This window comes from Opisthorchis viverrini (genome assembly GCF_000715545.1).
Source record: "Opisthorchis viverrini unplaced genomic scaffold opera_v5_350, whole genome shotgun sequence".
Lineage (NCBI taxonomy): Eukaryota > Metazoa > Platyhelminthes > Trematoda > Opisthorchiida > Opisthorchiidae > Opisthorchis > Opisthorchis viverrini.
In genome coordinates, this window is record NW_008752010.1 from 35,675 (window position 1) to 48,713 (window position 13,039).

Genomic DNA, 13,039 nt, shown 5'->3' on the forward strand with positions numbered 1-13,039 from the left:
CCACGTGCAGCACATGGTTTGTTGCTACACCGCTCAGACGTCAGACAGTCGATGTCAGATAATGCACACTTGTGTGTCGTGATTTGTACGTGTAGGGGAGGGAGGCGAGCCCTGGGATCTAGGGTTCGGCTGCGAGCTGTGTGGTCAAATGGGTCACGATCCTGTCGCGTGATTTCTGAGTGGTAGAAAAAAGCAGACGTCGTGATCTAGTGAGTGGCGGTGATCTGTAGTCATGTTTGTGGTGAAGACATGGCGACCAATGCCCTTTCCCTAAAAGGAAGGATGTATTTTACAGTTAGGGTTTTCCAAACACAAAACGAATAGGCCAGTGAACATGATGGCCGGAGAGTGTGGTTCTGCATTATGCATTTGGAGACGTGGCATGAGTTGGCTTCGGAGAAACTTCGGTTGCGTTGTTTTTGGGCTTGACATCACTTGTGTAGTTTCCAGGACGTCCTGAGTCAACCAAATCAGTATCGGCTGGTTTCAAACGATTGATAGTGACTGTATCAGATTTGTTGTTAGATTATATAATGAAATATTTGGGGTGTCTAGAAATCACAAGATAACGACAGTTATATGGGGGCTGCAAAGATTTTTTTAACACGATCAGGACGTATTAAAACGAAGATGATAAGTCTGTTAAAACATAATGAACTATTGGGAATGCGAGATGAATGATATCAGAGTATTGACATATTTTCTCTCAATTGATTCACGTAGGAGGGTGAATTGGTCGGGGTTTCTGCACTGGAATGCGTAAAGTGGTTCCAAAAACTAACCCCACTGGTGTAAAATTTGATGAGGAACGAAACATGGTGCGTAGGTGTAGTAGTACCACTCATAACACGACGTACCAGTTATTGGGATCGTTGTTAGCTATCATAGCGAACTTCAAGCGACGATGAAACCTTTCAACTAATCCACTCGCCTGAGTATTATAAGCCGTCGAAAGAATGTGCGCAACCGAGCAATTCTGTCAGATTTCGGAATAGATGACAGTCGAACTGGGAGCCGCAGCCAGAAGTAATATATAAGGGGGCGCCGAATGTGGAAGTCCATCGGCAAGCAAATGCTCGAGAAACGGTGTCTGCACATTTGTTTTTGATAGGAATGGCCTCGAGCCATCGAGTGAAACGATCTACAATGGTGAGTATGCAGGAGTAGCAGTTGGATGGGGGTAAAGGATCCACTATAACCATGTGTACGTGATCGAATCTGCTGTCAGAAGCAGCGAAAGTTTCTATGGATGATCGGGTATGACGAATAACTTTAGAACGTTTACATGCTAGGCAGGTGCTAGCCCATTCGCGAATGTCTGTGTTCAATTCCGTCGTACGAATTGCTGGGAGATGAGTTTGTGTTGAGCATTTACTTGAATGTGAGATATTATGTGACGAAAACTACTCGGCTCATGGAGAATGAGACCAGGGGTCCTGGAGTAACTGTCCCAGTATCACACTCTATAGTTCCTGGTACGGTTGTTAGCGCCATCGGCTGTATATTCAGAGATGACTGAACTTAGTGACGTCGAAGATAATTCCTTTTTTCGAAGTTCTGTCATGTGATTGAGAACGACGCCGGATGTACGGCGTTGACAAGGTATCAACAACTATGTTGTCACGCCCTGAGATGCGTCGAATGTCGTTGGTGAACTGTGAAATGTAATCCAAATGGCGAATTTCACGAGGGGAGTATTTGTCCGGTGTTGCTTTTATTGCTGAAGTCAGTGGCTTGTGATCCGTATAAACATGAAATTCGCGACCTTCTAGTAAGTGTCGGAAGTGACGAATGGATAGGTAACTAGCGAGCAGTTCACGACCAGACGTACTGTAACGGGACTCGGTTAGTGACAGTTTATGAGAGAAAAATGTGAGGGGCTGATGGGTATAGTTGATAGTTTGTTGTAAAACAGCACCTACAGCGTCGTTGGAGGCGTCCACACTAAGTGACAATACAGAGTTGGGTTGTGAACAAAACAACTTGAAAGAGTCCGCTAGCGATGTTTTGACTTGTCCAAAAGCAGAAATAGCGGAGTCGGCCAAATGAAATGTTTTTTGGTTTTCCGGATAAGAGGTTAGTGAGTAGTGCTAACAATGACGCAGCCTTCGGAATAAAGTGTCTGTAGGAATTAATCATACCCAAATAACGCTTAAGTTGTTTAAATGAAGTGAGCAAAGGAAAACTTTGGATGGCATCGAGTTTATCGTCAGTGGGTGATATACCATCCTGGTTAACCGTAGGTCCAAGAATAATTAGTGTAGACACGCCAAAGATACATTTTTGTGCGTTGATAACAAGATCATGGTCGCGCAATCAGTTGAATAAAATACGTAAATGTTCTAGATGTTGCTCCATGCTATTACTGGCGACTTCAATATCATCTAAGTGGGCAATCACAAACGGTAAACCGGAAAGTACTTGGTCAATAAAACGCTGAAATATCTGGGCTGCGTATCTAAAACCAAATGGCATGCGCAAAAACTCGAACAAACCAAAAGGTGTAGTGATTGCAGTCTTATGAATGTCCTCGGGGTGAATTGAAATATGGTGATATGCCCGAAGGATATCAACATGGGAAAATATTGTACAGCCCACTAGATTAGGTGCAAAGTCGTGAATGTACGGGATGAGGTAACGATCTGGAGTCGTTATGTTATTTAGTGCTCGATAATCACCGCAGTGTCTCCAGTCCTTGCAGTTTTCTTCGGGACCATGTGAAGTGGCGAAGCCCACACGCTTTTGGATGGTCGAATGATTCCTAACTGCAGCATGTGCTGGAATTCTTCTTTGGCAAATTTTAGTCTTTCCAAATGAAGTCGCCTTGGACGTGAGTAAACGGGAGTTCCTCGTGTGTCAATGTGATGAACTACACAGTGTGTCCGTTCTGCTTGATGAAAGTTTGGTCTTGAGAGTTCTGGAAATTCTCGGAGCAAGTCATGGTAACGAGAAGAACCGTGTGGTGATAGCGTTATTGGGCAAATGTTCGGCGTAACTGTTGACTTTCCCTTGACTGTTCATTGGGTGGTGGCATCAAGTAGGCTTTGACGTTTTAAGTCTATTATTAAATTATGGTGAGTCAGAAAATCTGCTCCCAGAATTGGCTGATGTACGTCTGCAATGATGAAAAACCATTTGAATGCTCGATGTAGGCCGAGGTTAAGGTCTAGCGCTCGTTGTCCATATGTTTTAATGCAAGTGCCGTTTGCCGCCCTCAATGTGAGCGGGAATGGCGTCAGTTTGGAGTCCGCAGCGGTTACAGGTATTACGCTAATATCAGCACCTGTGTCGACCAGAAAGCGGAAACCAGAGTTCCTATCTAGGAGAAGGAGACGGCGAGTGTTGCGATCTAGGCCTGGGACACTAGTCGCCTCTACTGTCCGGCCTGTTCTTTTTCCCGATTGAAACTTGCTTGCGGGTGATGATACCCGAAATGAACAGGGTTTCGTGCATTTTCGAGCAGATCGGCCGACCTGGGTGCGATTTCAGCAGTGCCCCTGAGAACGTTTAGAGGAAAGAGAACTGTGGCGCTTGTATGCAGGCTGAGGTGTGGATTGACAACGTTGAAAACGACCAAAACAAATAGCAGCTATCTGATTAGCGAGTTCATCGAGACGAGGGTTGATTGAAGAAACTGTGTTAGACGAGTCAGGGGAATTGATATTTGAAGTAGAAGGCTGTATTTCGAGTATTTCATCGGCGATACTTGCCAGTTGTGTCAAAGGAACGTTATCTGTATCCGGAGCGAGAATCCACTGCACATGTGTTGGTAAACGCTTGAGGAAGAGCTGTTTGAGCAACGCGTAATCGGTTTACTGTCACCCAAAATGCTGTAAAGGTGGCGTAAGAATTGAGACGGTGTACAGCCATCAGCTGTTCTAAGCGCTTATGTTCGGATAGTGCTGTTCGCGTAAATAATGTATTATTAAGTTATGTAAATGGTTGGAAGCTATCCGGTGCCATAAGGATGTCTCGTAAAGCTGCCGCTAGTTCGGGAGGTAGAAGGGTAGAACGGTAGAACTGATACATAGTGTGTTCCTGGGTGATTCCTCTAAGGGTGAATTGAGCTTGCACTTGAGTGAACCAGATGCACGGATCATGGTGCCAGAACGGAGGTAGGTGAACAGATGTGGCGTTGATATTGGGTTGAAGTAATAGGGGGGTTAGTGACTGAGCCGTGGGTGTGTCGGACATGAATAGAAATATAGATATATGGAAGTCCAAATGAAAAACATGTCAGGATTTACGTGACCAATTTGTTATTGCTCTACTAGAACTAGAAAATCAGTTATATGAACAGAAAAACGGGGAGCGCTAACAATGTCAGCTTGTTAAGTAAAATGATTACAACAGGTATATATGTGAGCAAGGGACTTACCGTATTGCAGATACAGGTTGACAAATCCTGTTGCAAACCCGGATGCAGGTTGTAGCAGCCACACGTATTTCCTGACTATCCGTGAGTGAAGCGCCGTAGGTTTTGAGCTGCTATGCTCCGAGTTGGGCGACGTGCGTAGCTCTGTTGAGTTGTGTCGTGTTGCTGTGCTGTATCCTACGCGTAGGAATGTTTGCGTGTGTGCGGATGTCAGCACATGTAGCAACAAGTTTGCTACACGGATCAGACGGTAGACAGTCGATGTCAGTTGACTCGCCCTTGTGTGTCGTGATTTGTAAAACGACTGCCATTGACCGACAGATGGTTCCTCCGTCGCCGACGCAATAGTTTATTATTGACCAAAGTTAAAACTTGATCAAGCGAAACAGAATTTAAGGGAAATATGTTCATCGCACTTTTTCTGAACGTGCTTTTTTCAGTGCTATGTGTGGACTGCAAAATCCAGATAGACGACAACGCACGTGAACGACAGAAGGACTTGTTTGTCAAACGCGATCGAAGCTTGGAGGATGCAAGAGACATCCGTGCCGAAAGTATCGGCATCAACTACATTGCCTTGGACGGGAACATTGGTTGTTTGGGTGAGTCATTTCGGGCTAAAACCAATCACGTACATAGATGCTCTGAAGTCATTGCTTTATTGTTCTGCTAATTCTTTACCGGAATAAATACAGTGAATTCGAATAACGCTGTAGTGGTGCCCATTAGTAATGTACATCTTCGGGCACACCCGAATATGAACTTTAGTCACCCTACAGGTGGAATAAGCGCGTCACCAGTAGTTTAGGAGCGCACGTTGGAATGACCTGAATTACTACTCCCGAACAGGTAAGATTCGTGTCTGGGCGTGTTATAGTTGTCGAAGCAACAGTTAGGTCATCCATTCCCCCTTACTTCTTTGGTTTCAATTGAGCTCTGGAAACTCATATTCCTAGCCCCTGTCATTCATACATAGTCACACTGTTGTATCGTGAGTACCCTCCTGCACTGAGCCTGCCAGACTAAGCGATAAGGAGAAGACAGAGAACTGGGGACACGGCTGTACTCTCAGGACAAACATACAGAGCTTCTGCGTGAATGTATATAGGATGGTTAAAGGGCAAAATGCGGCCATTCGCTTGTTCGTTCTGTCTAGCCAGTTGCGACGTTCCTGTCGTGAACAGTTTCACGCGCACTCCGCTGTTCGCAAGCTGCTAGGACGTCTTTGGTAGGCTCCGCCCACGTACCTGCTATCCAGAACATGTAGTACCCTAAGGGCGCGTCGTTCTTTGCACATGTACTTATCGTGCCTGGACGCTTCCTGACACACGAAGCTAAACTCGTGAAGCTCCATTCATTCTGTGGAGTGAAAAACGTTGATAGAACGCTTGCTCGATCCAGTCGGCTGTAGACACTGAGGTTCAGCTGGAATTATCAATGCTCACAGACGCAACCAATGAAGGCAGGAAATTCAGGAGCACTGTCGTTCAGGCAACCTCAGCAGACAACAGGTTAGGTAAATCGAAATGTAAGACTTCAGCTAAGCCATTCAGTGAAACTACTCCTTTGTACAGCAAGAACGAGAGCGTTAAGGATCGCAACAAAATGAAAATGACTACCGAGGTGATTGAATAGCTTCTTGAACCTAGAAGTGAACTTTAGTCGTGTCCGCTGAATGTTGTAACATCGGTCACATTTGAAACACATACAATTAAAGGGAGACCAGTGGGATGATAAGAGTACGCAAGTTACAATTCGGTCTTGGATACTAGATTTTAGGGAAGTAAACTGGGGTAAGTAGTATTATGTCCTGGAAAATCCTAATCTGCAAGTTTAAGATTATGCTGCTGATTACTGGTACGACTTGAGTAGACTTGAGTAGTCAAAAAGGATAGCATATCAAAATGATGATGCGGTGATTCGTACCACCTATCTGTTCAGGCAGGTATGTCTTCTTCGTTTACCTGAACTAACTGAATGTTAGGCAGAACTGATAAAAATACTCTGTAAACTTTATTCGATACAGCTATGGCGTGTGTCAAAAGGTATCTCTTCAGTAAGGTAGATGAAAGGAACATCTGAGAAGGAACTCCTGAGAATTTGAACCAAAAATAAGCTACACCTCTGTAACCTTTGGGGAAAGGAATAATGCCCTGCTCTGCAAAATTCCAGTCCGTAGTCAGTGAGGTCGCGCGTTAACCACTTGGCCTCCTCAAGCTCACAATGGAACAAAGTTAGTTTGGCTTGGTGCACAGATAGCCAGCAAAAGCAGTCAGTAGAAGTGTAACCACTGTATTGTGTCTTGCAAACGGTGTTGCAACTCCCATGTTGGTCCTTGACTCGCTGTTCAACCAAGGATGTTATATCCATAGGTGAGTTAGCTTGAGACAAAGAAGATAAAGGAAGACAATTGCAATTGTATCCGTAGAGTTATCAAGCATTTCCCCACAAAGTCAAGTAAGCATCTTCGTGGTGAAGCGAGGAGTGCTGAACTAAAGCTCTCGGTCTTGATTGGCTCACATTCCAGCCATCGGTGTATCCCTTAGCATGGTTCGTAACCGACTAGCGGCGTATCCGACGATCGACGTGATTTTCTGCTGTATAGAACAGCTGTCCTCCGGACACCTCCCTCTGAGGGCGTTTTCGGTCGAGCCTAGAAGAAACCTATTATTTCTGCCACTTGGATCATAAGTGATTGTGCAAGAAATGGCCAAAGCTCATGGTGGGTGACTAAATACCCAAATGAGGGATGGCATAAAATACCACAGGACCAGAGTATCGAAAGCTACTCCTGTAAGGGTAGCGTTTACCACGCAATGGGTACCACGTTTTGTACCATATGCGTGCAAGCTACCCGGTATTACTAGAATGAAGTCTCTTTTACTGCGCTGTGCATACCGGTCGGTCATCCAAGCTCAGTCTCATGCGTTGTCCAACTGACTCGTTTGTTTCATCGTTTCGTGCCTAATGAGTTACCGACACACCGCCGACGAATGGTGCTGATCCGTTTTTCCTTTATGTGATTGCTTACTGTAAGTGGTACACTTTTCCATGTCTCGTTGTAAGGTGTCAGAATAACGAGCCGTTTGGCAGCTTCACAGTGACATCTCGATTATCATGCTAACTGAAACATGAGACGGTCTTCGTCCAGTACATTCAGTTGAAAAACATGAAAAGTGGTGGAATTGTAGCAACCCAGTCACCCACATACTTGACTGTTCAACTCACAGTCGCTCACTGGATCGCGAGGCTTGTCTTTTTTCTCATACGCACAAACACGTCGCATTAATCTGACTCATCGGACATCGATTGTCTGCACCGCCTAGTCAGCGTAGCAACCACTCATGTGCCGACGCGCCCACGTATACGCACTGGGACCTACATAAAGGGAAACCGAACCCAGTCAAGACACATGGGCTCGCGCGCGCGCAGGGAGCAAGGAGTCAGCTCAAGCACTCCAAGTCCACGGACAACTATGGAGTCGAACTGCGGAGAAAAACACGTTCCCGCCGTCCGGACTTCCACCAAGGGACTCTCATATAGGATAAGTTCCCTTTTGACTTGCTCCCATTCTCGGACTGTATTTATCTTTATACGTGTCGCAACCACACAAGAACTTCTACTAGTGCATATACACCTTCTGATTTGTATTATGGCTATCACTACCTGTGCACTAATAGATTCATGTGGGATTCAGTTTATTCTCTTGTTAAAACCAAACTGGTTTTCAACTTATTGTGTTTCAGCTATCTGAGTGAGCCCTATCTTCATGCTTCAGAATTTTTATGCTAGTTGCATTGCATCCGAACTATACGAAGCGCCGCTCACTTGGAGGTCATCCTTTTTTAACTGACGAGGATGAATGATTTACCTCCTAGGTATGAACGGTTAGAAAACGATAAAGAAAAAGTAACATTGAGGCAAAGAAGCTAAGAGAACGAGGATTAAACGGTGGTTGAGAGTTAGGAAGATGAATCGCGGTTTTTTCCTATCCCATACTCACCCAATGTTATATCCCTCAACCACTCTAAAAAGGGAAGAATGAAGGAATAGGTAAGCATTTATTTAGTGGGAGAAGAATACATAAAAAGGAGACAAGTAGACAAAATAAAACAATCGACTGGAAAGTAACAGATAGAAAAGTATAAAAGAATACGATAATGACCAGGGACGTGCTGACGAATCAGAGGTTTTTATTTCAATTCTTTTGAATTTCTGTTTGTCATATTTTGGATGAAGTCTCACTTCTGAAAAAGGACCTGCAGAAATGTGACTTTTTTAGCATTCCACCCTCAGTTCCGATTTGGACGTTTATTGTGCATTAGTTTTGATCTTCTTTCCGTCTACTTCAAATGAAAATTGACCGAATGGTTTGTAGCAGTAAGTTACAGCAGTGCAGCAGATAAACAGGTTTATCTTCATTTTCATCCAGCACTTCCTATAATTCTCTCTTTTCCTTCATTCTTGATCTCAGTAAACGGTGCAGGACTGGCCATGTCTACCATGGATATAATAAAACTGCACGGTGGGTCTCCGGCCAATTTCTTGGATGTCGGCGGTGGCGCAGAGGCCAATCAAATTGCGGAAGCTTTTCGACTGATCCTTTCTGATGCAAAAGTTCAAGTCATATTTGTGAACATCTTCGGAGGGATTTTAAAATGCGACGTGATTGCTCAAGGTATTGTGAGTGCATTGAGCGAGATAAAAACGCAAGTTCCTATCGTCGTTCGACTGCAAGGTGCGTCTTGTGGTTCTGACTAGTTGGTAAAACATTTCATTGCCTTTCGAAAGGAGCGCGTCAACGCGCCGTGTAGTGGGTGTTTCTTCTTTCTGCATTCGCATTTAAATAGTTTCGAGGACTTGAAGCCTGCTTTTCTCTTCATTTGTCAGGGCTGCTTGTGATTTGTCATATTATCCTGGTATTCGGTTGGTTGACCGGCTATCTCCCTTTTGTATGAAGTTCTAATCTGAAAAGGAGTGGACTGAGAAGGCGGGCAGTTTCAGTGTTTAAAACTTTAATAAACCTGCATTTCCTGTTTCAAATTGATGCAAGCGCAGTGTTTGTATCCAAACGCGGAATAGCTAGGCTGCATACTGAACACGCCTTAGGGCGAGGATACTCTTCAACTGTTAAACGTAAAAATCTTTTGAACTGAAGCACCAATTGGCTCCACACAGCTTTTTCTGCGACTGGCTAAGATAACAGCATCGTTTTCCGATCGCTTTATCTTGTGTAATCAAACGAAGTAAACCAAGCAGCCTGAAAGCAGTCATCTGGCTGTTCGCTTACCACATCGCTGCTTCACCCAAAAAGTTGTTAATCGCTGCCGTCTGTATTGCAGTGATGGGTTCGAGATGTTTAAGCAATCAGTGATTAACGCCTTATTCATTCGTCGAATTAGTATGTGAATACATATATGTTTATAGAATGTCGGATAACTGCTGAATAGATCCCCGGATCAGGTAATCTCTTCTGATATAGCCAGTGTCCAGTTCAAAAGATCCATATCCAGACTGAGAAATCCTTCTCTACTTTTTTCAAGGAACTAATGTCACTGAGGCAAAACGAATCTTGGCAACCTGCGGAAAGAGGCTGTTATCAGTGATGGATTTGGATAAGGCAGCTCTGATGGTGAGTTTGATGTCCGTGACAATTACTAGTGGCAAATATCATCTAGGGTCACTATTCCCTTGAAAGTATACAGGAACGAGATGAAAAAACGGGAAGGTTAATATTTGAGCTTAAGTGTCCCTTTTCAGACATGAACTTTATATTCAATTCCACTATGAATGTTCCACTATGAAAGCCTCACTAGAAACTGCGGTTGACCATAAAGCTTGATACAAATTGACAGGCATTCTATTTACGTACCCGATCAGTAACTTGTGAGTCAGAGACAACAGTCTACTCGATTCACATTGGTCACCGCTACAAGCAGTATCCCATAACCTGGCGAAAACGACAATGTAGCGAAATGTTTCTGTCTAGGGAGTTGCTAACCAAATGATACCACTAATTTGTTCAGGGGAGACAGTCTTCCTGAAAAGACACTGAAATAGTTCTTCTATCGTGTCAGGATAGAAATTGGGAAGGAATAATGTATGAGCGAAAAAATCAAAACCAGAGCTAAAGGAGGTAAGAATAGGATGTCGTTCAATTTTACCTGTGTGCTAGGGCAAATGAACATGAATAAGCTTTGGTTGCTCCGATCTTTTTCAGCGTGACCTACTTTTTTTCGCTTGCTGTTGCCGCATTCGTCTGAAGAACCCATGTTCACACAATTCCTATATGTGCAGTTCTCCTCTTGCCCTGGAACAGTTATTGTGATGAGTTAGCACCAAAGGGCAGGAGCACTGGAATCGAGTTTCGCTCATATCAGTGCTCATTTGCGGCGCACATTCTTGGTCATACTGGAATTTAATCTCCGGACATCTGACATGTGGCTACTCCAACAGCAGACGATAGACCTAAGTGAATTATCACATCTGAACGGACGGACGTGTTAACGCTTGAGCGATGTAATTGGTTTGCGGCAGCACTGTCTAATTCACATTGCCTTGACAGGCGCTGGTTGCAAATGCCTGACTAGTATCAAGCTATCCTTATGGACATGGTTGTCACAACCACTATGTACAGCTCAATTACGTTTAGAATTCTAATGTTCACCTTCTTGGCTTTTCTTGCAGGCGGTGAAGTTGTCCAAAATCGTTCAACTGGCCAAGGACTCTTCGGTTGTGGTACAATTTTCAGAGTTACCTAGTGTACAGATGTGTCAAAAGTAGAGTCCTTTTACGTAATCCGCCATTTTAAACCAAATCGCCGGTTCTGCGTTGGATTGTTTCGGACATACAGTTCCATACTCGTCCTCTTATGTTCCAAAACGTCTGCCAATTATCACTCTCAGTAGCATATTAAAAAACTGTGGTGTATATGAGTGAGTATATGTTCTTTATGTACTATCGTTGCTGAAATATATTTAAACTTTTTTGGTAGCTCATAAAGGTATTAAAAATTACCATTTTCCTCCTACTAATTCAAAATTACTCGACAGTTTGATACTGGAATGTGATGAGATACTGAAAGGGCAAATACACCTCACGTAACTGAAAAAAAACGAACCGGTGCTGATCACTTAGTGAAAGTTTAGACGCTTGCATTGATTACCTGTGCATCCGATTTCCAAAACAAGTTGACGAACATTATTACTTCTGAGATCTCTAATTCTGGCCGATACCGATCGAAAGGTGATAAAACTAAGAGCGAGCACATACAGGTAAAATACATAAAGCTAAACTATAGTCTGCGAGTGAAAGCCAGAGAACTGTTTGCATCCTGATCGGTTTGCCTGAGTGGCCAGTAGTCATGTGAACAACTAAATGCGTGAACTAAAATTTCGGATTACACAGAGTGGGCTTGCTCCCGCAAACCGCAATCGCCTAAGTGTGGCCAGACAAGGATATCAGTCGGCCCTCGGCAGATATGTGTACACTTGAAAGAATATTATAAAATGATGTTAGAAAGTACCACAGGGCTAGCACCATTCAAGTCATTTACTGCGCTGGTAATGACCTCCTCGATTAAGCTGTCCGCCGAAACGGATGCTGTCCCGTTATTTCCTTGCATAGCCGCCGTAACTTAGGGCCTATGTATCCTGCTGCACTACAACGGGTAAAAGAGTAGGCTACTATACTTTGAGCTTAACTCTCACATGCGGGAACATCGCTTGACTCTTGTAAAACATACTTTGAGTTAAGCGACTGGAAAGCTTAGCCTATGTGTGTGATGTAGACGCCTAGCCAGCCAGTCTATGGATAGGTCTCTTTTGACAGAGATTGATGAAACGATTTTTATTAGACCACCACCGGTTCATTTCTCTCAGTTGCAGAAGACATGTTTCTACATAAACCGACCTGAGCCATAAATCTCACGAAGGGTGTTTACTGGAGATTCGAGTTCGGCTTCTTGTTCATTTTCTTGCCCTCTCAGTACGAAATTGAATGGCTGCGTTGAACTATTTGTTTCTGTAGAACAAAATAGTTAAAGTCATTACCTCACCCAGTCCGGGTTTTATTTGGGCCGTCAGGGAATGTGTATCTGGAAGTTGGGAACCCTCTTCGGGAGTAAACCGAATCGCTTAGTGTGCTTTATCAGGATTCTTTAAGATCTCTGCTAGCTGTAAGATCCGGGCGTTTACGGATCTCACAGGGCGATTGAGGCTATTTGATTATACGCAGTTCGTAGCCAGTAGTCAATAGGAGCAGACGGACGTAGGGCAGCAGATGATATATTGAGGACTGACAGGAACTGGTTCTACAGACAAACGGATTAGTAAGCATCATGAATTAAGAAAAAGTACAATCAACAATGACGCAATCAGCAGGAGCGGGAAGTAGTCACTGACGCAGCACGGATTTCTATAGGGGCAACAGCAAGCAAGTACCAAACGATGTACAGACATACATATAGGGCAGTCTGACAGTGTGAATTGGCCGTAACGGCGCAGGAGTCAGTACGTTCGGGATGTGAGGGACTGTCCTTCGGTCGGCGTCGACGCAGCCGCTCGTGTCGCGCAACAGGTCAGATTGCGCGGTTTCGTCCGTTTAAAACAAAGCTCAGCAAGGGTTATCTGGCAGGCGCGATACATGGGTAATACAAGATAATCA

At 44.2% G+C, this 13,039-nt stretch overlaps 1 protein-coding gene across 1 annotated transcript in view; it reads left to right on the plus strand.

Moving 5' to 3' along the window:
• The window catches only part of T265_10291 (hypothetical protein), a gene marked incomplete at both ends in the record, with an annotated part of 38,455 nt that extends 27,092 nt beyond the window's left edge, over window positions 1-11,363 (plus strand). Inside the window, 4 exons of the mRNA XM_009176617.1 lie at window positions 4,816-4,977; window positions 8,850-9,113; window positions 9,919-10,007; window positions 11,063-11,363. Coding sequence (XP_009174881.1) covers window positions 4,816-4,977; window positions 8,850-9,113; window positions 9,919-10,007; window positions 11,063-11,158 — 611 coding nt within the window. The remainder of the gene's footprint in view (window positions 1-4,815; window positions 4,978-8,849; window positions 9,114-9,918; window positions 10,008-11,062) is intronic.
• Between the last annotated feature and the right edge of the window lie 1,676 nt (window positions 11,364-13,039).